Genomic DNA, 25,114 nt, shown 5'->3' on the forward strand with positions numbered 1-25,114 from the left:
CTTGGAGAGATCCCGTGGGCTAGGGCTCTGGAAGGCAAAGGGGCTCAAGAGAGCTGGTTGGTATTCAAAGACCACTTTCTCCAAGCTCAGGATCGGTGCATCCCTAAGAGCAAGAAATCGGGCAAGGGACGCAGGAGACCTGCATGGTTGAGCAGGGAGCTTCTGAAAAAGCTCAAGTGGAAGAAGGAAGTTTACAGTAAGTGGAAGAAGGGGCTGACCCCTTGGGAGGATTATAAGAATGCAGCCAGAGCGTGCAGGCATGAAACAAGGAAAGCCAAGGCCTCCTTGGAATTAAACCTGGCAAGGGATGTCAAGCTCAACAGGAAGGGCTTCTACAAGTATATTGGAGGCAAAAGGAAGACCAGAGAAGTTGTGGGCCCCCTGTTGAATGAGACAGGAGCCATGGTGATGGAGGATGCGGAGAAGGCGGAGTTACTGAATGCCGCCTTTGCTTCAGTCTTTACTGCTCAGGCCAGCCCTCAGGAGTCCCAGGCATTGGGGGAAGTAACAGGGAAAGAGGAAGACTTCCCTTGGGTTGAGGAGGATCGAGTGAGGGATCAATTAGATATTCACAAGTCCATGGGCCCTGATGGGACGCACCCAAGAGTGCTGAGGGAGCTGGCGGAAGTCATTGCTGGGCCGCTCTCCATCATCTTTGAAAGGTCCTGGAGAACAGGCGAGGTGCCTGAGGACTGGAGGAAAGCCAATGTCACTCCAGTCTTTATAAAGGGCAAGAAGGAGGACCCGGGGAACTACAGGCCGGTCAGCCTCACCTCCATCCCTGGAAAGGGGATGGAACAGCTCGTTCTGGGCGTCATCTCAAAGCATGTGGAGGGAACGAAAGCTGTCAGAAGTACTCAGCATGGATTCACCAAGGGGAAACCATGTCTGACTAATCTGATAGCCTTCTATGATGGCATGACTGGATGGATAGATGAGGGGAGGGTGGTAGATGTGGAGGTCAGTGATGAGTGGTGTTCCCCAGGGGTCAGTACTGGGTCCAGTCCTCTTCAATATATTCATCAATGACCTGGACGAGGGGATAGAGTGCACCCTTAGCAAGTTCGCCGATGACACAAAGCTGGGGGGGGTGGCTGACACACCAGAAGGCTGTGCCGCCATCCAGAGAGACCTGGACAGGTTGGAGATCTGGGCAGAGAGAAACCTTATGAAATTCGATAAGGGCAAGTGTAGGGTGCTGCGCCTGGGGAGGAATAACCCCATGCACCAGTACAGGTTGGGGGCTGACCTGCTGGAGAGCAGCTCTGTGGAAAGAGACCTGGGAGTCCTGGTGGAGTCAGCAATGTGCCCTTGTGGCCAAAAAAGCCAATGGCATCCTGGGGTGCATCAAGAAGAGTGTGGCCAGCAGGTCGAGGGAGGTCATCCTCCCCCTCTACTCTGCCCTGGTGAGGCTGCACCTGGAGTACTGTGTCCAGTTCTGGGCTCCCCGGTTCAAGAGGGACAGGGAACTGCTGGAGAGGGTGCAGCAAAGGGCTACCAAGATGATTAGGGGACTGGAACACCTCTCTTATGAAGAAAGGCTGAGGGATTTGGGTCTCTTCAGTCTGGAAAAAAGAAGACTGAGGGGGGGATCTTACCAATGCTTATAAATACTTAAAGGGTGGATGTCAGGAGGATGGGGCCAGGCTCTTTTCAGTGGTGCCCGGGGACAGGACAAGAGGTAATGGGCACAAACTTGAGCATAGGAAGTTCCACCTAAACATGAGGAGGAACTTCTTTACTTTGAGGGTGGCAGAGCACTGGAACAGGCTGCCCAGAGAGGTGGTGGAGTCTCCATCTCTGGAGACATTCAAAACCCACCTGGACGCATTCCTGTGTAACCTGCTCTAGGTGACCCTGCTCTGGCAGGGGGGTTGGACTAGATGATCTCCAGAGGTCCCTTCCAACCCTATGATTCTGTGATTTATAGCTGAGGCTTAACAGAAGTTCTAACTTGTATTTTCCATTAATTACACTAGCACACTCTGTAGAGTTTGGACAATTGTGGTAGCATGGTGGTGTCAGGGCACACAACTTTCAGGCAGATCTTAATTTGAAAAACATTTCACATATATTAGATGCTGTTGTGGTTTAGCCTCAGACGGCAACAAAGAACCACGTGCCGCTCGCTCGGGCCGTCCTGATACAGGAAGAATCAGAAGAAAAAGGGAAAACTCTTGGGTTGAGACAAAGGCAGTTTAACCGAACAGCAAAGGACACAAGAAAAAAATAAGAACAATAACGCGGACAGAGGAATATACAAACACGATTACGGAACTGCCGGAACTGCCGCTCCCTGCTGCTCACCGACAGGAGCCGGGACACCCCAGCCCGCTCCCAGCAACAACCCCCAGCAGCTCAGGATGGGCATGGCTCATATGGCATGGAATACCTCTCCTGGGGAGAATTAACCCTGTCCCTGCTGGAACCAGGACATTATCCACCCCTTATTCCATACCATTTTTGCCATGCCCAGATCTTACAGGTTCCAATGAATTGCCGCCACTTTCTCCTGTCATATATATAAACACACATATATATTCATGCAGATATAATGCCCTTAGTTTATGGGCATTAGTTTATAGTCTTTATGCTATAGACTAGGATACTTTTAAAATTGGTGTCATGCCATATCCTTTGGCTAGTTAAGCAGATTACTCTAGACACACAAAACAATTTTTTTTTTTTTCTGTATGATTGGGCAACTTAAGTATTTGGTTCCTTCTTTATACTTCCTCTTCCCTCTTATGAATACTAGCCTATGGATACAGTAGTAAAGAGGTACAGATCGACTCTTCCATAGCCTTCCCTCAACTCTAAGTCTTGAAGAGACGGTAGGGGGTTTTCTGAATGAAAAAAAATCATAGTCAGCTTGTTGGGGGTGGGAAGCATGTGGCTTTAATATTCAGAAATCCTTGTTCAAGCATCTACCAAAGAAACTATTCAGTATCGAGATCAATTTATTACATATGTGCTTGGGGAGGGACAACTCAAGTGGGTAGCATGCAAATTTCAGTTCAAAATATCTCAAAACTAGGACAGTGGCAGTAAAAAAAAACCCAAAAAACATCAAAACCACAGAACCCGACCATTTTATATAAATGCTTGTTGATGAGTTATACAAATATATTTTTGGAGATTAGGTAGTTGAAGCCCTTACAGGAAAGAAGATTTCTTTCAGTCTCCTGTAAAATGTCTAGCAAAATCTTGTGAAAGAGGTGATTACTTTCCATTATGTACTGTTGTGCTGCACGGAAGGGGACTTGGACTGACGACTGTGGGGTTTTTTTGTACAAACTAAGAATAACTTTATTTTAACAAATAATTTAATACTAAAAGGGCTTGCTTTACATATATATATATATATATACACACACACACACACTCAGACTTTGTTTATTTTTAAATCTAGGGAACATGAATGGTTTAAGCAGGACCTTCCCAAATACTTGTTTCCTGAAGACCCATCATATAGTTCTACCATGATTGATGATGAAGCCTTAAAAGAAGTGTGTGATAAGTTTGAATGCACTGAAGAGGAAGTGCTAAGTTGTCTATACAGCCAAAATCATCAGGACCCTTTAGTAGTTGCTTATCACCTCATTATAGATAATAGAAGAATAATGAATGAGGCCAAAGACTTCTACTTGGCTACAAGCCCACCGGATTCTTTTCTTGATGATCACAATCTGTCTCGCCCTCATCCTGAAAGAGTGCCATTTTTAGTAGCTGAAGCACCACGTCCCCGCCATACTCTTGATGAGCTGAATCCACAGAAGTCAAAACACCAAGGTGTAAGAAGAGCTAAGTGGCATTTGGGAATACGGAGTCAGAGTCGACCTAATGATATCATGGCTGAAGTTTGTCGAGCAATTAAACAACTGGATTATGAATGGAAGGTAAAAGAGTAAAGGACAACACCAGACAACAGTAAATTTCTGAGCTGTATAATTGCATAGCTTAGAAGTCTGAAACTACATTTCTCCTGTGCTGGAAAATAATTTCATGTGCCTGTGCTGACTGCTTGTGCTTGCTGTGCAGGAAGGGTTTTGAGGGGGGCTATTTATGCTGACAGGAAAAGTCTTGCTAAGGTATTTAACTTTTCTACTGGGGCTGTGGGAATGTGTTGAGTGGTATGGGGGTGGGGGGGCAAAATAATAAATGCTCTGACACGTAAGCCTGGAATAACTTGATAATACCAGTGAGTTGAAATAAGAAAAACAACGTGCGGTGCTTCTCAAGCAGTTCTAGTTACTAACTCAAATCTCTTTTATACTAGGTTGTAAATCCATACTATCTGCGTGTTCGAAGGAAGAATCCAGTGACAAGTGCATATTCCAAAATGAGTCTACAGTTGTATCAGGTGGACAGCAGGACATACCTACTGGACTTCCGTAGCATTGATGGTATGTGAAGACTTACATAAGTTAATGGAGTTGTAAGGGAAATAATTCTAAATGCAAACATGTCTTAATTTACTTGTTTAGAAGTAAGTGTTGCTCTTTATTAGTTTAAGTCAAGCTAGATCTGAATTGGTGTTTCTTTATTCCTTCCTGGTCTAGTGTTCCTGTGACCAGACGGTTAGCTGTTTCATCCCTTAAATAATCATATTTTAGCTATATCAAATCCCAAACTGTTCCATTTTGTTTCTGCACCAGCACTAATACCACTGGTGCAAAAGGGGAAGGATTGTGGGAGGTGAGATTTGGATCAACCTAAACTGCCTCTGGGGCCTCACCCCCAAATTTAAACATTAATTTAGATCTGAAGTATGTGAACATATTTTCCTAGTGAAGATAAAGCTTGGTATCTAGGCATGCAAATTTTGCTTGGGCTGTACATTGCTGTACTGTGTCTGGCTGAGATGGAGTTGATTTTCTTCATGGCAGCCTGTATGGTGCTCTTTTCAATCTGTGACTAAAAGTGTGTTGATAACACACCAGTGTTCTGGCTATTGCTGAGCAGTACTTGCATAGTATCTAGTCTTTCTCTTTCCCCACTGTGCTGCACCCAATGAGTAGGCTGGGGGTGAACAAGAAGTTGGGAGGGGACACAACCTGAATAGCTGACCCAGACTGACCAAAGGGATGTTCCATGCCATATGATGTCATGCTTAGCAAAAAAACTGAGGGGATGGGGATTTGGGGAAGGCAGCCATTGCTCAGAGACTGGCAGGGTATTAGTCTGTTTGTAGGAGGTGGTGAGTGGTTGCCTTTACATCACTTCATTTTTCCTTTTTTTTTTTCTTTCTCCTTCCTCTTATTAAACTGTGCTTATCTCGACCTATGAGTTTTCTTGCTTTTGTTCTTCCAATTCTCTTCCTCCATTGCACTGAGATAGGGTGGAGTGAATGAGGGCTTGGCTGGGGGCTTAGCTGCCAGCCAGGTCCAACCTACCAATGCTAGTAGTGGACAAAATTTGAGATGGGAATTGTATGCTTGCAGTAAGTGTGAAGTCTTGAAAGCAGTTGGACTAAACTGTAGAAAAATCTATTTTATAGAGTGAAAGTAACACAGCATACAACTCTATTGTTGTCTAACCCCAGCTGGCAACTGAGCACCACACAGCTGCTTGCTCACTTTCCCCCTGGTGGGATGGGGGAGAGAATCAGAAGGGTAAAAGTGAGAAAACTTGTGGGTTGAGATAAAGACAGTTTAATAAGCAAAGCAAAACAAGGAATTCGTTCACTACTTCCCATTGGCAGGCAGGTGTTCAGCCATCCCCAGGAAAGCAGGGCTCCATCATGTGTAACGGTTACTTGAGAAGAAAAAATGTCATAACTCTGAATGTCCCTCCCCTTCCTTCTTCCCCCAGATTTTTATTGCTGAGCATGATGTCATATGGTATGGAATATCCCTTTGATCAGTTGGGGTCAGCTGTCTTGTGTACCCCCAGCCTATTCACTTGATGGGGCATTGTGAGGAGCAGAAAAAGCCTTGACTCTGCGTAAGCACTGTTCAACAACAATGAAAACATCCCTGTATTATCAATACTTCATCACAAACCAAAACCATAGCCCCATACTAGCTACTATGAAGAAAATTAACTCAGTCCCAGTGTCATGGTTTAGCCTCAGATGGCAACAAAGAACCACGTGCCGCTCGCTCAGGCCTTCCTGATACAGGAAGAATCAGAAGAAAAAGGCAAAACTCTTGGGTTGAGACAAAGGCAGTTTAACCGAACAGCAAAGGGAACAAGAAAAAAACAACAACAATAATGCAGACAGAGGAATATACAAACACGATTACGGAACTGCCGCTCACCGACCGGACCCGGTATGCCCCAGCCTGCTCCAAGCAGGACTTCCTGCCCCCCTCCCCCTGCAGCTCAGGGTGGGCTCCACCTGTTATAACAGTCTCTCAGGGCAGGTGAGATGCTGTGTGGTGCTGGCCTGCTGCGTGCTGTATTTTTTGGAGCTTGTGACTGGTGCACCCGGTGTGGCTCATGCACACAGTCCGTGGGCTGAAGATGTAGATTTTGAGGAAGTTGCTGGGCGCCAGCTGCTGAGGTCAGTTCTGATCCCATCACTGCTGTGCCTTACTTGGTTTTTCATCAAAGTCCATCTGTCCTTAATTTGGATGATTCTTACTGTAGTACAGCTGATAGCATTTACAGTAATGAGGACATACAGTGACAGGGTTACTTAGCAATCAACAACACACAATTTGATTCATTGGCCATTCTCGTCCAAAAACAGATCCCCATGAGGTACACATCGGACCTCCCCATCCTTCCGCATCACCCACCAAGTGCACCCAGGTCCTTGGGCAAAAGCAATCCCACGGATGGGTTTGCCTTTGCCTGAGGCAGGACTAACCCAGACTGTCTTCCCTAACATATTCTTCATGTGCACTACGGGGACTTTATCCCCTCCTACGGTACGTGGAAGTTTTGATTGGGCAGGGCCAGCTCGATTGGTAGATCCCCCCGGAAATGAGTCCCGTTGTCCGACTCAGTTCTCTCTGGGGTACCATGTCGCCACAGGACTTGCTTTTCAAGGCCCAGGATAGTGTTCCGGGCAGTGGCATGGGGCACAGGGTATGTTTCCAGCCATCCAGTGGTTGCTTCCACCATTGTGAGCACATGGCGCTTGCCTTGACGGGTTTGTGGCAGTGTGATATAATCAACCTGCCAGGCCTCCCCATATTTATATTTCAGCCATCATCCTCCATACCAAAGAGGCTTCAAATGCTTGGCTTGTTTGATTGCAGCACATGTCTCACGTTCATGGATGACCTGTGCATTGGTGTCCATGGTCAAGTCCACCCCTCGGTCACGAGCCCATCTATATGTCGCATCTCTTCCTTGATGGCCTGAGGTGTCATGGGCCCACCGAGCTATGAAGAGTTCACCCCTATGTTGCCAGTCCAGATCCACCTGAGCCACTCCAATCCTAGCAGCCCGATCCACCTGCTGGTTGTTCTGATGTTCCTCCGTGGCCGGATTCTTGGGTACATGGGCATCTACGTGACATACTTTCACAACCAGATTCTCTATCCGGGCAGCAATATCTTGCCATAGGTCAGCAGCCCAGATGGGTTTGCCTCTGTGCTGCCAGTTGCCCTGCTTCCACTGCTGTAGCCACCCCCACAGAGCATTTGCCACCATCCATGACTCAGTGTAGAGATAAAGTACTGGCCATTTTTCTCGCTCGGCAATGTCCAAAGCCAGCTGAATGGCTTTCACCTCTGCAAACTGGCTCGATTCACCTTGTCCTTCACTGGCTTCTGCAACTTGTCGTGTAGGACTCCACACAGCAGCCTTCCACTTTCGATGCTTTCCCACAATCCGGCAGGACCCATCAGTGAACAGGGCATATTTCTTCTCATTTTCTGGCAGTTTATTATATGGTGGGGCCTCTTCTGCACGTGTCACCTCCTCCTCTGGTAACTTTCCAAAATCCTTGCCTTCTGGCCAGTCCATGATCACTTCCAGAATTCCTGGCCGACTGGGGTTTCCCATTCGAGTTCGCTGTGTGATCAGTGCAATCCGCTTACTCCATGTAGCATCAGTTGCCTGATGCGTGGTGGGGACCCTTTCTTTGAACATCCAACCCAGCACCGGCAGTCAAGCTGCCAAGAGGAGCTGTGCTTCCGTACCAACCACTTCCGAAGCAGCTCGAACCCCTTCATATGCTGCCAATATCTCTTTTTCTGTTGGAGTGTAGCGGGCTTCGGATCCTCTGTATCCCCGACTCCAAAACCCTAGGGGTCGACCTCGAGTCTCCCCTGGTGCTTTCTGCCAGAGGCTCCAGGTAGGGCCGTTCTCCCCGGCTGCAGTGTGGAGATTATTTTTAACGTCTTGTCCTGCCCGGACTGGCCCCAGGGCCACTGCATGGACTATTTCCTGTTTGATTTGTTCAAAAGCTTGTCATTGCTCAGGACCCCATTTAAAGTCATTCTTCTTCTGGGTTACTTGAAACAGAGCGTTTACAATTAGACTGTAATCTGGGATATGCATCCTCCAAAAACCCACAATGCCTAAGAAAGCTTGTGTTTCCTTTTTACTAGTTGGTGGAGACATAGATGCTATTTTGTTGATCACATCCATTGGGATCTGATGGCGTCCATCTTGCCATTTTATTCCTAAAAACTGGATCTCCTGCGCAGGTCCCTTGACCTTACTTCGTTTTACGGCAAAACCAGCTTTCAGAAGGATTCGGACTATTTTACTCCCTTTCTCAAAAACTTCTTCTGCTGTGTTTCCCCATACAATGATGTCATCAATGTATTGCAGATGTTCTGGAGCTTCACCCTGTTCCAGTGCAGTCTGGATGAGTCCATGGCCAATGGTGGGGCTGTGTTTCCACCCCTGGGGCAGTCGATTCCATGTGTACTGGATGCCCCTCCAAGTGAAAGCAAACTGTGGCCTGCATTCTGCTGCCAAAGGGATTGAGAAGAATGCATTCGCTATATCAATCGTGGCATACCACTTGGCTGCCTTGGACTCCAGTTCGTACTGGAGTTCTAGCATGTCCGGCATGGCAGTGCTCAGCAGTGATGTGACTTCATTCAGGCCACGATAGTCTACAGTTAGCCTCCACTCTCCATTAGATTTTTGCACCACCCATATGGGACTGTTAAAGGGTGAGCGAGTCTTGCTGATCACTCCTTGAACCTCTAGTTGACGGATCAGCTTATGGATGGGAATCAGAGAGTCTCGGTTAGTGTGATATTGCTGCTGATGCACAATTGTGGTAGCAATCGTCACCTGTTGTTCTTCGACCTTCAACAAACCCCACAACAGAGGAGTCCTCTGAGAGACCAGGCAAGGTAGACAACTGTTTAACTTCCTCCGTCTCCAAGGCAGCTATGCCAAAGGCCCACCAGTACCCTTTTGGGTCCTTAAAATACCCTCTCCTGAGGTAATCTATACCAGGGATGCATGGAGCCTCTGGGCCAGTCACAATGGGATGCTTTTGCCACTCATTCCCAGTTAGGCTCACTTCCGCCTCCAGTACAGTCAACTCTTGGGGTCCCCCTGTGACCCCAGAAATACAAATGGGTTCTGCCCCTCTATAGCTTGATGGTATTAGGGTGCACTGTGCACCCGTGTCCACTAGAGCCTTATACTCCTGTGGGTCTGATGTGCCAGGCCATCGAATCCACACCGTCCAATAAACCTGGTTGTCCCTTTCCTCCACCTGGCCGGAGGCAGGGCCCCTCTAATCCTGGTCATAGTATCCGTTACTCACTTCTTGCAGAAATGACTTGGAAGTTCCTTCAAGAGGATCAGAAGCAAGATCAGGCCTTCTGCTCTGTCTGGGGAACTGCCTGCTGGAAACTGGGGTGGCACTTTTCCTGGAGGGATCCCCTTTAGTAGTTGTCCTTCCTTGCAACTCCTGTACCCATGTCCGCAGGATCCAAGTAGGTTGTCCATCCCACTTCCTCATGTCCTCTCCGTGGTCCCGCAGGTAGAACCACAGGGTGCCTCGTGGTGTGTACCCTCTGTACTCTCTCTCTTGAGTGGGGAAATGCCTGCTCCTAATAGCTGAGATGCTGGCCCATACAGGTGGGGAGTAGGACATATTCTCTTCAAGTGGCTGGACCTTCCGGGACAGTTTCTCCACAGCTGAGACAAGGGCGGAAGAGAGACATTCTTTGTATCGCGGGAGCCGGCCAGCTACCTCATCCACCGTTGGTCCCTCTTCCCCTTTCCATTCCATTACTGCCAGTGAGTTGGCATCTGACGATGGTGTGCTCCGTACAAACTTCCACCACATGGGCCTTGTGCATTGCGCCTCATCGGGGTCTGTGGGTAAGTCTGCATTGTCCAAGTCATAATAAATCATCTCCCGCACAGCTAATTCCCTCAGGTACTGGCTACCTCTTTCCATGGTAGTCCACTTGCTTGGTTGACATACAACATCTTCACTGAAGGGGTACCTCTCCCTCATGCCTGACGGGAGCCGTTTCCAGAGGCTGAGGGCTTGGGTCTTCTTTCCAATGCCTTGTCAATGCCCCCTTCCCTAGACAGGGATCCCAGCTGCCTGGCTTCCCTACCCTCCAATTCCAGGCTACTGGCCCCGTTATCCCAGCACCGGAGCAGCCAGCTGACAATGTGCTCACCTGAAAGTCAGCTAAAATCTTTTTGCATATCCCACAGCTCACTCAAGGATAGGGATCGGGTGATTATCTCTGGTTCTGCCTCTTCCTCCTGCTCTCGTGATGACCCTGGTTCATCATCATCCCTTACTAAGCAAACTGATTTCTTTGTGTACTACTCCTTCTGTATGGGGGCAACTGATACTGGCACAGGTCGGTTCCCTGGTTCAGCGGCAGTGGCTGTCGCAGGGGTTGCAGTAGCCCAGTGCCTGCCGGTCTGCTCTCCATCTCTTTCCCTTGAGGGTGCTGTATAATACTCTAGAATAGCCACAGCGTTTTCCCTTCAGATATTCTACGACTCTGTCAGGGTCCTGTAATTGTTCAGGGGTGAAGTCCCAGACCATTGGAGGTGAGAAGTTCTCTGGGTACCTGCCCATGTTCTCCCACATGCCATGCCACCCCTGACTATCCAGCCTTGGAGCAGATCTCTGGGTGGTAGTCTTAAATAGTCATTTAACCCTAAACAAGATCTGGAACACATTCAGGAGACATAACACTAGGACCGTGCTGGTTTGAGCATCCCAAGGATATTAAAAATTCTCAAAAGCTGTCATACCTGGCCTGAAGGAGAATAGGGAGGCAAAAGAGCTGGGGAAAGTGTCCCTCCCTGTTTCCCCCACACACTGGGTGTAATTATTAATAAATTCTGAGAGACGGTGCCCAAGGTATGGACAGGACAGCAATACCACATAAACGCCCCAAAGTAACTGTCTAACAAGTGATGTTATCATATCATAAACCGATATCGCACAGGACAGCAAAATGATAATCCTCATCCTCGTCAACGTGGAAAAGCATAGAGGGGTTGCACCTGCGGGGAGGAGTGGACAGGTGACCCAAAACTGACCAACAGGATATTCCATCCCATCTGCATCATGTTCAGTATAAAATCTGAGGGATCAAAGGGTCAGCCCTCTTTCTTTAATGGCTGACATCCGAGGAGGACCCTGTGTGTTCATCTGCCTTTGATCCCGATCCGTGTATTCCGGAATCGAGATCTGGAATCCAGTTCTCAGCTGTCACTGAGTCCAGTCTGAGACTTTCCTTGTGCCTGCCGGTGACATGATCATCATCCTGGGAGCTTAATACTGGTTTTGTATACATTGTATATAGTTCATTATTTTCTTTTTGATATTTTTATCTTTTCTTTTTAATTTAAGTAGTTTAGTTTCTTTTCAACTCATAACTCTGTCTCTCTTATTCTCTCTCCCTCCTCTGAATACTGCTCTCATTTCTGATGATACTTATTTATTATTCCATATTGCACTAAAAAAAAAAATCGCCATCCCTAAAGCTGTTACTTGTTTGGGAAGATCATAGTTTCAACTGGAACACTCTGTTTTGTCTGAGCTTATAGAGATTCACCTATGTTAAAATAAATAGTTGATTTCACTTTGTCACTTGATGTGTAAATTAGACTGATTAATAAGGTTTTACTCTTTCTTTCCTTGAGCTTTTGCAGCAGCAAATTAAACAAGGACACATCAAAGTGCTATGAACAGACCAGATAATAGGTCAGTCTTCATGAAGTGGTTTACTTTTCTAGGGAAATTAATCATTGAGAATTACTCAATTTAATTTTCTAATCTGTTTTTTTTTTAAAAAAAATACAACTTTTGTGAAATGCTACTTAATGCACATTTTACAGTTGAGACTGATTTTTTTCCCCCCTTATGCTAATATGCTAGCATCACTTCAACATGTGTAGCTTATGATTCCTTAGCTATAAGGATTCATAAGTTGTAATTGAGTTTGTCTTCATCACTAGACACAGTAATGTGTCAGTGTAAGATTATGTCCTTTAAAAAGTGTTTATTGTAGTGGTAAACTGAGTTAAGTGTTATAAAATAAATTAAAAAAAATCTATTTAGCAGATGGAGCAGAAGAATAATACCTATTTTTAAAAGTTGAAAAGCCTTTCTGTCATGTTTTTATAATGTTTATATCTCTTCAATTTACCCATGTTTTAGATTATGATAAGCACTTGATTACTAATGAGTTAGGAAAGTGCTAAAGTAATAAAGTTGCTTTCAGATTATCTTGATAATTCATTTTGATGCAACTGACATGGCAAAGGGCAAAGATCATTGTGTCCAAATTGCCTTTCAATTTTCGTTCAATAAAACTGATGTTATTTATAGTGTTTCTCAGAAGATCCAATGGCTGTCTTTGGCAGAAACATTTTAGCAGCTTAATAGGCTTAATTACATTACACAGTAGATGAGAAGTGGGGTATGTTAAAGAGACGAGAGGTTCAGGAGATCTGGTTGCATATTTTTTTTCAAATTATCTCCTCCAAGCTCAAGAATGGTTCATCATGATGAGGAGGAAATGAAGAAAAGGTGATAGGAGTCCTGCATGGATTCACAGGGAGCTCCTGACAAAATCCAAACATAAAATGGATATATACAAGAGGTAGAAGCAGGGTCATGTGACCCAGGAGGACTATAGAGACCCTGTCTGAGTATGCAAGGATGGGGGTAGGAAAGCCAAAGCCTGCCTGGTGTTGAATCTGGTGAGGGATGTGAAGGGCAACAAGAAGAGCTACAGGTGTATCAGCAGCAAAAGGAAGACTAGGAAAAATGTGTCTTCTGCTGAATGGGGCAGAGGATCTGGTGGAAAGGGATGCAGAACAGGCTGAATTACTCAATGCTGCCTTTGCTTCTGTATTTACTGATAAAACTTGCCTTCAGGAACCCCAGGCCCCTGAAACCAGAGGGAAAGTCTGGAAAAAGGAAGACTTACGCTTGGTCAAAGAGGATCAGACAAGGAAATGTTTAGACAAACCTGACATGTACAAGTCCATGGGACCTGATGGGGTGCATCCATGAGTGCTGAGGGAGCTGGTTGATGTCATTGCAAGAACTCTTCAACTGTATTTGAAAGGCCATGAAAGGTTATTGGGAGTAGCTGGCATTGATTAATTAAGGGGGAATCATGCTTGACCAACCTGATAGATGACAGGTTGCCTAGAGGGTGGTGTGGACTTTCCATCTTTGTTGATACTCGGAACCTGACTTGAAAATGTCCTAAGCAGCCTGCTTTTGTTGACCCTGCTTTGAGCAGGAGGTTTGGACTAGATGATCTCCAGAGGTCCCTTCCTGAGGAGAAATAACTGGACTCCAGACGATCCAATGTGAATCAACAGAAGCCGTTTATTAAGCACAGATCATCATCTTTTATACCCTGTGTTGTAGCCGTACATGCCACTTGCTTATTTCTGATTAGCTAGTTACACTGTCCACGCGCTGTCCATGCAGTTCGTTCACAGATCAGATTGGTTACAAGAATTCGCATAGTAAATTGCTTAGTCATTAGCACAACATGTTTTCTACCTTCTCAGTTCCCGTTTTTCCCATGTACTAATTCCGTCTCCTACCACCTGTTTTGCCCTTAATCTAATCTCTCACAGTAGGGAGGCTGGCTCACATGGCCATTTTCTCTCAGACACATTCCTACAATCCCCCCTTTTTCTTCTTGAGCCAGCCAGACCTTATGCATGGCATTTTCTATCATGTCAGTCACTTTGCGGAGAACACACGAGGCTACCATAATCAATAATAATATAACCAACAATAGCATGAGCCCTTGTTTTAGGAAGTCTGATAACCATCCCGTTATACCCCATGAGCTTAACCAATCATTGAAACCATTTTTGACCACTTTTAATTTGGACATGTTATCCTTCAGATCCCGTAACTGCTTATGAATGGATGATGAGTGGTCGGAAAGGTTCATACAACACATACCTTCAAAATCTTCACATCCATGACCCTGAGCCAACAGCAAAAAATCAATAGCCGCTCGATTTTGCAACGTAGCATGCCGAATGCTACCAACATCAGTAAGCAAGCTAGATAGGATTTCAGTTGTAAGGTTTATCTGTTTACTTGCCCAACACCCTATCTTATTCAACATATTTAGTGCCGTTGCTGTTCCTAGCAAAGGAAGAATACTTAGCCCTATTCTTTGTTTGAGATTCGGGAATGTTATAGGGTCGTCACAGGATGGAGTGAAGGTATGAACTGTTCTCTTGGCTCTGTGTTTACTGTGTGCTCTGCTCACTGTGTCTTTGGCCGTACGCAGGCCTCTGCTCGTAGATCTGCCACGTCTCCCCCTTTTTTGTTTAACACCAGACCATTTATTAACAAGGTCGCCATGACTTGTGCTTCTACTCGTTGTGACGCTCTTAGCAGGTTATATACTAAACACAATTAAAAACAGAATCAAAAAGAACCCTGCTAAGGCAATAAATACCCAGATTCCTAAATTTAGCCCAGAAAGCCAATTTCTTTGGATTTACCCACGAGAAATCCTTTTGTAATATTTCAAATACATTGTGGTTCATTAAGTCTTGAATCTTTAGTATTTGAGCTTTTAGCTGATCATGGAAAGGACGAATATTTTGTTGCAATGACATGTCAAAAGCACCTTGGAGATGGTGTTTAACCATTTCCCAGCCACGTAGCAACGTATTCCAGGGGAGAGATGTAACACAAAGCCTTCGAGAGTTGTACTCCCAATCCCAATACAGAGAAAGACGTGTTTTTAATGCATTTTGCCAATCCCCTATCCATATTACTGCTGTTTTATACCTTACTCACGTTAAATTTACACAATAAGATTGATTACATTCTTGTATACTTGCATTTTGAGCCGAAGCAAACAGACGGATGAGAAGTACAAATCATTGCAGAATTGTCTTGCTCACAACTTCTATTTGTTGCAGTATTATCTGTGGTTAGCCTGCACCCCGACTTAAGGTGCTTGTAATACACCTTCGGTTGTTCAGGCCATTCAACAGTTCTTACAAAATGTCCATCTACTGCTGTGGATGACAAAGAAGACATGTTTAGAAAATTGAAAACATGAGTTGCTTTATACACTCACTCTTGAGGTGTCATACCTACGGGATTCCCCCTTTTTTGTTTACCAAGCATGGTTTTTAAAGTATGATGCATACGCTCCACAATTGCTTGCCCAGTCGGGGAATGAGGAATACTGGTGACATGTTTAATACCCCATATCTGTAAAAAAAAAAAGGCCTGTACTTTAGTGGACACATAAGCTGGTTCATTATCAGTTTTTATAGTTTTCGGTACTCCCATGACTGCGATGCATTGCAACCAATGTCGAATAACATCACAAGCCTTCTCTCCTGTATGAGCAGTAGCTACAACAAAGTAAGAAAACAAATCAACTGAAACATGTCCAAATTCCATAATGCGCGTAACATCAGATTGCCAAAGTTCATCAGGTGTAAGCCCTCGCGGGTTAACCCCCACAAATGATGGCAGAGGAGCCAGCTGCTGACTGTGAAAGTGACTGTAATAGTCTGTGCTAGGGGAAAGAATAATTTATTTGCCCAATATAATGTACTAAGGCAATTTGTAGGTTAAGACTTTGTGATAACCAAGGGTCAAGGTCATCCTTTTTGATGGGGACATGTATGTGGCTTGGATCCATTCCAGAAAGCTGCTGACAGCACAAGCGACCCTGGGAAAACAATCGTGGTAACATTTCAATCATCATAGTTACTGGTTTTTAAAAGGTATGTGGCAAAAATACCCACTCTAATGTGCCGCGATTGAGAGACGGGACGCTGCTTGATGCAAGCAAAATGTCAGTTTATTAGACGCGTCGGAAAGCCTTTTATACAGCTACTTAACAGTTACATAAATTCTATCATTTCTGATTGGCTTAGCTCTAAATGTTTCATTACAATAATCCCTCCCACTTGCGGTTTCGCTACATGCTAGAAGCTACAGTTTTGCTATGTGCTAGAAGCTACAGTGATAACTTGTTGCTTAACTTCCTACTTCCTCAAGGTTATTTGTCTCGGATCTGCAAGGCCAGCTGTTCCCTACCTCCTCAGAGTTATTTGTCTCAGATCTGCAAGGTCGGCATGCCCTTGAGTTTCTTGCATACTTGTACTTTTCCGCTGGCAGACCCGACATCTCCCCCCTTTTTGTTTCTTTAAAGGCAGAACTGAGGCGCGGGTTTAAAGGTCATCATACTCAGTGAGCTGGACAGAACTAACACTAGCGTAAATCTTCGGAATATCGCCGTTTTGAATAAACCATGTATGTCGAACAACTTTAGTCACCATAGACCTGACACAGGAAAGAGCGCAGCTTAGAATCAAAAGGCCTACCAATATAATAACTAATATGAGTACAGCAGATTGTACCAAGCTCCTAAGCCAGCCGTTTAGCCCAAACCAATCACCCAAAGCACCCAATCCGAAGAAGTCCGTATCAGATTGCACCTTTTGTGAATGTGCGAGGAGTTGTGTAATTTGCTTATGTATCGAAGAAGAGTGGTCCTCTAAGTCCATGCAGCACATTCCGTCAAAGTCCTCACAGCCATGTCCGTGGGCCAGTAGCAAGAAGTCAATAGCGGCTCTGTTTTGCAGGACTGCGTGTTGTACCATGGACAAGTCTTCAGCCATCTCAGATAGTATGCGGCTGGTAGCATTTGCTTGCTTAACAACTGTCCTGGTTCCGGTGGGGATAGGGTTAATTTTTCCTGGTATTCCATGCCATGTGAGCCACGCCCACCCTGAGCTGCCGGGGGCGGGGGCAGGAAGTTGCTGCTTAAAAGCGGGCTGGGGCGTCCCGGGTCCGGCCGGCGAGCAGCGGGGAGCGGCGGTTCTGTAATCGCGTTTGTATATTCCCCTATCCATGTTGTTGTTGTTGTTGTTGTTTGCCTGTTCCCTTTGCTGTCCTGTTAAACTGCCTTTGTCCCAACCCAAGAGTCTTGCCTTTTCTTACGATTCTTCCTGTATTAGGAAGGCGCGAGCGAGCGGCACGTGGTTCTTTGTTGCCGTCTGAGGCTAAACCACGACAACAACCCAACAGGCAATTGCATCTAAGTCTCTGTGGGCTCTCGCTGCTGCCACCCCAGGGGTAAATAGCGAGGCGAAAAAAACCTCCCAGCGATTCCATAGCTTAACATTATCGTCACAGGTATTATCTAATGCTTGTGTTGTGTCACGAGTAAAACGTAACCGCTGTTTTGGGCTTGGATGATAGTGAGGAGTGCCAAGACTAAGCTGTCCAATAGTACACGGGCCTCCTCTAGGGTTAGAAGGGATCCCAGACCAAGCTCTATTTCCGGAAATAAAAAAGAACCCCAAGGGGAGCCGCCTAGGGAGCATGGTACCGGGGGCTGAGTGAGTGGCATCTCGAGCAATGCTCAAACACCATTGTTGTTGCCAGAGGGTAGCATTACCAATAGGTGAGATGGCAGTCGGTGCAGAATCCTTTACTAAGCGCCCCTCTTTTTGGGCCCCCGACCATGACCACAGGTGACGCAATGAATATGTTCTACTGGCGTCTCTGCTCTATTGTCCATAAAAGCACTGCATCAGTCCTCCGAATGTTCTCCGGTATGCTGTTCAGGGGAATGATCTAGCTGTGGATTGGTGTTGTGGCCGCCCGACTGTGGTAGGGGTTCACGGAAAGGTCGCACGCTCTTCACTGGGATCCACCTGGGGCCTCGTTCTGTGGAAACACAAGCATAGCCTCTGCCCCATGTGACAAGGGGGTATGGCCCCAAGACCTTACCTGTCTCAGGGTCGCGGATCAGGACTGGAGCTTTTACGCTGGCTTCGAAAGAAGTGTTTGTGTTAAAGTGGCGAACGATCGGAGGGTTGTTATCTATTAAAGAACAATTTAAAAAGTTAAAAACATACAGGGCTTTCTGTAGACGTTCTTTAGGGGTGGCTGTCCCTACTCCCCCCTTCTGTTGCTGTAACAAGCGCTTTAAAGACTGATGAGAGCGTTCAATCAGGGACTGGCCCGTAGGGGAATGCGGGATCCCAGTGATGTGAGTGATCCCCCAAGAGATAAAAAAGGTTTTAAGTGCAGCCGAGATATAAGCAGGGCCATTGTCTGTTTTGATTTGTGCAGGGATGCCTAAGGTAGCAAAAGCACGCAGCAGATGCCTGCGAACATCTTTCGCCGCCTCCCCCACATGGCAGGAGGCAAATAGAGCGCCTGAAAAGGTGTCAATAGAGGAATGGACGTATTTTAATCTCCCAAATTCTGGATAGTGTGTGTGACATCCGTCTGCCATAATTGCAGGCTTTGTAAGCCTCTGGGATTAACCCCGCCTGGGGCCGTAGGAAAAGAATGTTTTTGACAATCAGGGCAGACAGCGATAATGTTCGCCGCTTGCTGAGAAGTGAGGCCAAACTGGCGTTTGAGGCCCCCTGCATTCTGATGGAAAAAGGAATGACTAAGCTTAGCTTGTGCAATACGGTCAGGTAAAACTTGTACGGGCAGCGTGAGCATATCGGCCCGTCGATTGCCCTCTGCAATAAACCTAGGTAAAGAGGTGTGCGATCTAATATGTAAAACAAAATAGGGATGTGTTCGAGAGGTTAAAAGGAAAACAAGTTCCTGCAACAAAGCAAACAAATCAGCATGCGAAGTATGACGCAGCACCGAGGCCTCTGCCCGTTCGACGACGCCTGCAACATAAGCAAAATCAGTAATAAGATTCAGTGGTGTAGACCACTTAAGAAAAGCTCGAACAACAGCGGCAAGCTCTACGATTTGAGGGGACCCGGAGACTGTCTCAACGTCCGACTCCCATTGTTGAGAGCGGTCATCCCACCAGACAATCACCGACTTGTGTGTTTTTCCAGACCCATCGGTGAACACAGTAAAGCCTTTTTTGCTTCTTCGCGGATCGCTTCCAGGGCCTCTCGTGGACAATCTCGAGCCTGTGCCGCTGGATCAGAGTGCTGACCCGTACCCATAAGGTGCTCCATGGTCAGTGCGGCAAGAGCAGCATTATTATGACCCACGTAGCTGGTGAGGAGAGTTTGAAGGCCCCCTCTCCAATGCGACTCCCAGAGGGAATACTGGGTAGGGGTTAATAACAATTGCGCTAGCGATTTTAAATCATGGGGAGTCATAATGTACGTATCAAAGACAGAAGACAGCAGGCTCGCAAAATATGGGGAAGAGAGCCCGTGTTCTGTGACGGTACGGCGCAGCTCTTTAATCACCGGAAGGACAAAGCCTCCCACTGCACTCCCCGGCCTTGATAAATAACAGGGGCGACTATCGTTCGCGCTATTTCCAAGTCACCTTCTTTTAAAGCTTGAGGTCTAATATTCGCCCATGTATCATGAGGGTCAGGGGGGTACAAGTCAGGCTCTTTATCAGGATCGACGGGCCTCGGGTCAAGCGGATCTTCCTCAGGAGGGTAGCCTGCGGTACAGACCTTTAAGGGTCCGGGCGACTTAGCGCGTCGCGGAGGTAGCGGAGGGGGAAGCAAAGGCTGAGCTGGTGGAGGTTCCCCCTTAGTATCTGGAGAGTCTTTATGGCCCCTTTCCTGTGCCTTAATAGCCTCAAAGATATTTCTCCACCACGGAAGCAAACGCTGAGCCTCGGCGTTCCCTGACGTCGCTGAGTCCCACAACTTTACCCCCACATCATCCCAAAGTTCCCGGGTAAAAATACTGGAGGCCGTAACAGTGGGGATCTTCATTTGTACCCACTTAAGCATAATCTTTAAGTCCTGCCCGGAAATATCTTTTTTATGTTTCCGGAGGAGCGTTTTCATAACCTCATATACGTCTCTCTCTGCGGGGGACATCTGATTCCCCATGTTTCCCACAGCTCACCTCTTAAATCCAGAGGGATTCCTGGCCAGTTCCTGCTTCCTTTCAGCAGCTCATTCAACGTTCCGTGGGACTCGCAGCAAGCCGCTCAGCTAGGTGGTTCACCAACCCATCACGTCGGGGTCACCAATTTGCCGCGATTGGGAGACGGGACGCTGCTTGATGCAAGCAAAATGTCAGTTTATTAGACGCGTCGGAAAGCCTTTTATACAGCTACTTAACAGTTACATAAATTCTATCATTTCTGATTGGCTTAGCTCTAAATGTTTCATTACAATAATCCCTCCTACTTGCGGTTTCGCTACATGCTAGAAGCTACAGTTTTGCTGTGTGCTAGAAGCTACAGTTATAATTTGTTGCTTAACTCCCTACTTCCTCAAGGTTATTTGTCTCGGATCTGCAAGGCCAGCTGTTCCCTACCTCCTCAGAGTTATTTGTCTCAGATCTGCAAGGTCAGCATGCACTTGAGTTTCTTGCATACTTGTACCTTTCCGCTGGCAGACCCGACACTAATGCAGTCAGGCTCTTTGCAAGTGCATCATCCCACTGTCCTATCAGGGCATAAAGTTGAAATTCTTGTAGGAAGGTGTTTAATGTGTCTTGCAGCAGTAGTAGACTATATCTTATCTTGCAACATGCTGTAATGCCTTCGGAGCTGTTGGGGTTAATGAACATAGAACTTATGGGAGGGGCGCGGGGGCAGTCACAGTGCTTCAGGGCATCCCCTGTACCTTCAAAGTGTGCTCATGTCTCTCTCCCCATCTCTGACCCGAGACAGCCCCCCTATATCCTGCACTGGATTGAGTGGAGAAGTACAGGCTAGAGTCGCTGCATGCATGGCCAGTGCACGCAGCAAGTCCCACCAGACTCTCCTGCACTGGATTGAGTAGAAAAGTACAGGCTAGAGTCGCTGCATGCGTGGCCAGCGTATGCAGCAAGTCTCACCAAACTCATGGTCCAGCTTTGCTAACAGCGGCTGTCTGATACGTGACTACATTGTTGTAATCCCTTCTTGTTATCTTCTTCTGTGAAGGTCAGGTTCTCATGGATACACACATAGTTTTTACAGCAACATATTCTACAACTCGTACAAGGGTACGATGCAAAGCGGCATTTACAGCTGATCGTATAATGCTTATTAAACACGGCAAACAGCATACTAAACATAACAGACAAATTCCTTCCACACAGGCAATGAGTATAATTTGCTTCAACCAACCCCACCCCCAAGTCCATCCAGCAAAGAGATTTCACCCAGTGGTCTCCACAAGTTGCTGGTTCGGTCGGTGCAGTTCTTGCAACTGGGCATGGATGGATTTGGAGTGGTCACTTAGATTCATACAATACAGTCCTTTAAAATCTTGACAACCATGTCTGTGAGCTGAAAGCAAAAAATCATTAGCAGTTCTGTTTTGCAACATCGCATATCGAATACTATCTACATCTAGCAATAACTCAGAAATAGCTGTACTAGTAGCATTGTTAAACTTAGCCTTGGCAGCAAGAGAGTCCTTGTTATCACGAATCCTTGGCAGCAAAAGAGTCCTCGTTAGCAAGAGCGCATGCGGACTCCCTGTTCTTGCTGGTACTGTGCTTTGATCTTCTTCCACAACAGGCCAAGATTCTCAAGCAGCTGGATAAGGTGTCTGTGAGTCCATTACAGGCTTATGTCATCCAAATGTTTTTCTTGCAAGCACCCGAGACTGAATAACAATTGGTGTGATATATGTGTTTTCCAGCACCCAGGTGCGAGTCCCTTGAGTGTATTTACAATCCTCCTCGCCGATCTTCCGTTGCTTTCCCATATTCCACCCCCTTGCTCAAGAGACCGCTTCTGCTGGGGTTCATTTTAGTCTCGCAGGGTATAACACAGAGCAATCTACTAAGGCATGCAATAACATAGACACATATAGGAAAAACCCAAAAACATATCTCTATGGTACTGCTTTGAATCAGGTGTCCTATTTCTCTTTTTCTGACGCTTTCTCGTAATGCTTATGGCATACTTTTGTGCTAACGTGGCACATTTCCCATCTAATTGTTCCTGTTCGGTTTCCTTTTTTTTTTTTCTTTTTTTTTCTTTTTTTTTCCTTTTTTTTTCTTTTTTTTCTTTTTTTTTCTTTTTTTTTTCCATCACTTACGACTGACATAAAAGTCTGCCTTTGCAACAAGAGCTCAGGTTCTCATTTTTCCTTAAGTTTCTCATTTTCCTATAGAGCATCCTATAGATTTTGTCTCAACTCCTTTTCCCAATCAACCATGACCTTATAGACAAACAACAAACAACCAGCCATACGCCCTGCACGGGCGACCCGTTCCCGAGAGTGTAAACGTGTCGGCTCATGAAAACTCCCCCAATATTTCAGGACTTCCATCGGTTCTACAGCCCATCCTGGTGTATCTACCTGGGGCGTGCTCGCCTTACGTCTAAACATTGTGTATACACAAACTTCTTCACTTGACGGAGTGTCAGCCCTAGTTGCATACGAGAACAGTACCACACCGGGCAGAACACCTGCTCAAGGGGAGTCACCTAACGACACTGCACACAACAAAAAGCAAACAGTAGCACACATGCTGATCAGCAGGTATAAGCTGGCGCCCACACACACTTACACAGCAGACATACAAAAACAGCACTTTTATCTCAGGGGGACGACTGGGGAGGGGAGGGGGCGAGGCGGGCAATGGCAGGAGCAAACAGCTCCAGCTCTGTCCTTCTCTGCTGACATTCTGCCTCCTCCCTCGGCCTCAGGTGGAGCAGAGGGGATCAGCAGGGGATCGTCCCAGACCTTCGGACCTGGCCTGTTCGATCCCCCTCCCGTGGGTTGTAATGCTGCAAAAGCCCCGGCTGCCGTGGCTCGCTCCGCCTTCATATCTTGTAAGGTCGATAACACCAACCACCATGTCGTCGCTAACGGTGATGCCTCTTTGTCTCCTTTACTTATCACTTCCCACAGTTTTTTCCCAACAGCCTCCCATATTTCTGGTTTAAAAGCTGTCTGGGGCTCTGGTGCGAATCCGTTCTCTCTGCACCATATTAACAACCTTCGGAGCATACGCTCATCGTATTTCACCCCTCTCTTAGAGAGGATATGCAGGAGAAGTCTTAATACAGCCCCTTCTTCTTTTGTTACTTGTTGCCCTATCTCCTGCCCCGGCTGCTCACCTCTCTCTGGGTGTCCGTGGCCACATCGTCTGTTTCCTCTATTCCGGATTGCCGCCCAATCCGCCCGGTCTCAGTCCAGCTGAGGTGGATCCATCCTCCAGCCGGTGCATCTCCTTCTGGGTCTTCCGCCCCTCGCGTTCCGTTGCTCAAGCCAAGCGCCAATCGGTATCACGTCGGGGTCACCATCTGAGGAGAAATAACTGGACTCCAGATGATCCAATGTGAATCAACAGAAGCCGTTTATTAAGCACAGATCATCATCTTTTATACCCTGTGTTGTAGCCGTACACGCGACTCGCTTATTTCTGATTAGCTAGTTACACTGTCCATGCGCTGTCCATGCAGTTCATTCACACATCAGATTGGTTACAAGAATTCGCATAGTAAATTGCTTAGTCATTAGCACAACATGTTTTCTACCTTCTCAGTTCCCGTTTTTCCCATGTACTGATTCCATCTTCTACCACCTGTTTTGTTCTTAATCTAATCTCTCATAGTAGGGAGGCTGGCTCACATGGCCATTTTCTCTCAGATACATTCCTACACCTTCCAATCTCAGCCATTCTGTGATTATATCCTATTAAATCTATGGGTGCATTTAGAATACAGAAGGTTGTTCCTCTGACTTGAATTTGGCTGTACAGGTCATTGGTATGTAACCTTTCTCGGCGGGTGGGAAGCTTGTGTTTCTTGAATTTACTTTTCATTTTGTTTCACTAGTTCATATATCTTTGATGGAATGCTTTGGGTACAGAAAGCGATGCAAAAATGGGCAGTCTTTGCTCTGCCTTCTTCCTATTGCTGTCTGCTGATTGACCTCATTTAAAGCAAAAATGTATTTGAAAAGTTAGAAAGTTAAAAGGACTGATTCAGTAGAGAATCTGTGAGTTTACAAACTTAGCTTTTATTCCTGGCTCCCAAAATAAAGTCTAAAATTCTGTTAGGCTGTTGACATGTTGCATAGGGAATGTTGACTCTTCCATAAGGGTGATCTAAAAGCCCTACACAATTGGATTTTGTAATTAAGTGTAAGGGAAATCACTGGAAAATGCTTATGATGAAACTAGGAGAACGTACTAGGCACACATTCCTACTGTTCCCTGTAGGCTGAAAATAACTGTTTGGTATCAATCCTGGATGTAATTTGCATGTCAGGTATTATTAGCTATTCCATATAGCGATTACCTCTTTCAGAGTGAATGACCAATACCAGTGTGCTCCAAATAAAATGAAAAATTTTAATCTTAGTAACTATTAGCTTTGATTAGGTTGATTGTTTTCTAAGGTCAATCATGCAAAAATTCAGAGAAAAAAGGTAGGTTTATCATTATAAGTAAAAGTGTCTAGTACGAATAGGGGCTTGATTAAAATTGTTGTGATTTCTAGTCAAAATATCTGATCACTTTTTAATGGTTTTCAGTGTTTAGCATTACTGTCTATTGTGTGTAAATATCTCAGTCTCAAGAGAAGTATCATGATATCTATAATATCATGCTCAAATTTCTAATATGGTGTTTAAATACCATGTCAAAGGTTTTTAGGCAAAGAACCATACCTCTCTACCTCTGGATGGTGTCTGGTACACTAATACCATATAGTGACAGAGATAATGCATCCCTCCCCTCTTCCTTATTTTTCTGAAAAAGTCATTGAACTTTTGTTCTCATGAAGAACTGAAGTTTGCTGTTTTGAAGCCAGTTTAAA

At 45.9% G+C, this 25,114-nt stretch overlaps 1 protein-coding gene across 2 annotated transcripts in view; it reads left to right on the forward strand.

The window, feature by feature from the left end:
* LOC141735683 (5'-AMP-activated protein kinase catalytic subunit alpha-1-like) overlaps positions 1 to 25,114 on the forward strand; it is a 40,994-nt gene that overhangs the window by 4,825 nt on the left and 11,055 nt on the right. The window contains exons 3-5 of one of the 2 annotated variants that reach the window (XM_074568761.1): positions 3,413 to 3,899; positions 4,280 to 4,406; positions 13,298 to 13,857. In XM_074568761.1, the coding sequence (XP_074424862.1) occupies positions 3,483 to 3,899; positions 4,280 to 4,406; positions 13,298 to 13,314 (561 nt within the window). In that variant the 5' untranslated portion in view covers positions 3,413 to 3,482 and the 3' untranslated portion in view covers positions 13,315 to 13,857. Of the gene's footprint in view, positions 1 to 3,412; positions 3,900 to 4,279; positions 4,407 to 13,297; positions 13,858 to 25,114 lie in introns of those variants that run through there. The other variant, XM_074568760.1, reaches the window with a different exon arrangement.

The sequence above is a fragment of the Larus michahellis genome, chromosome W (genome assembly GCF_964199755.1).
Source record: "Larus michahellis chromosome W, bLarMic1.1, whole genome shotgun sequence".
NCBI classification, from domain to species: domain Eukaryota; kingdom Metazoa; phylum Chordata; class Aves; order Charadriiformes; family Laridae; genus Larus; species Larus michahellis.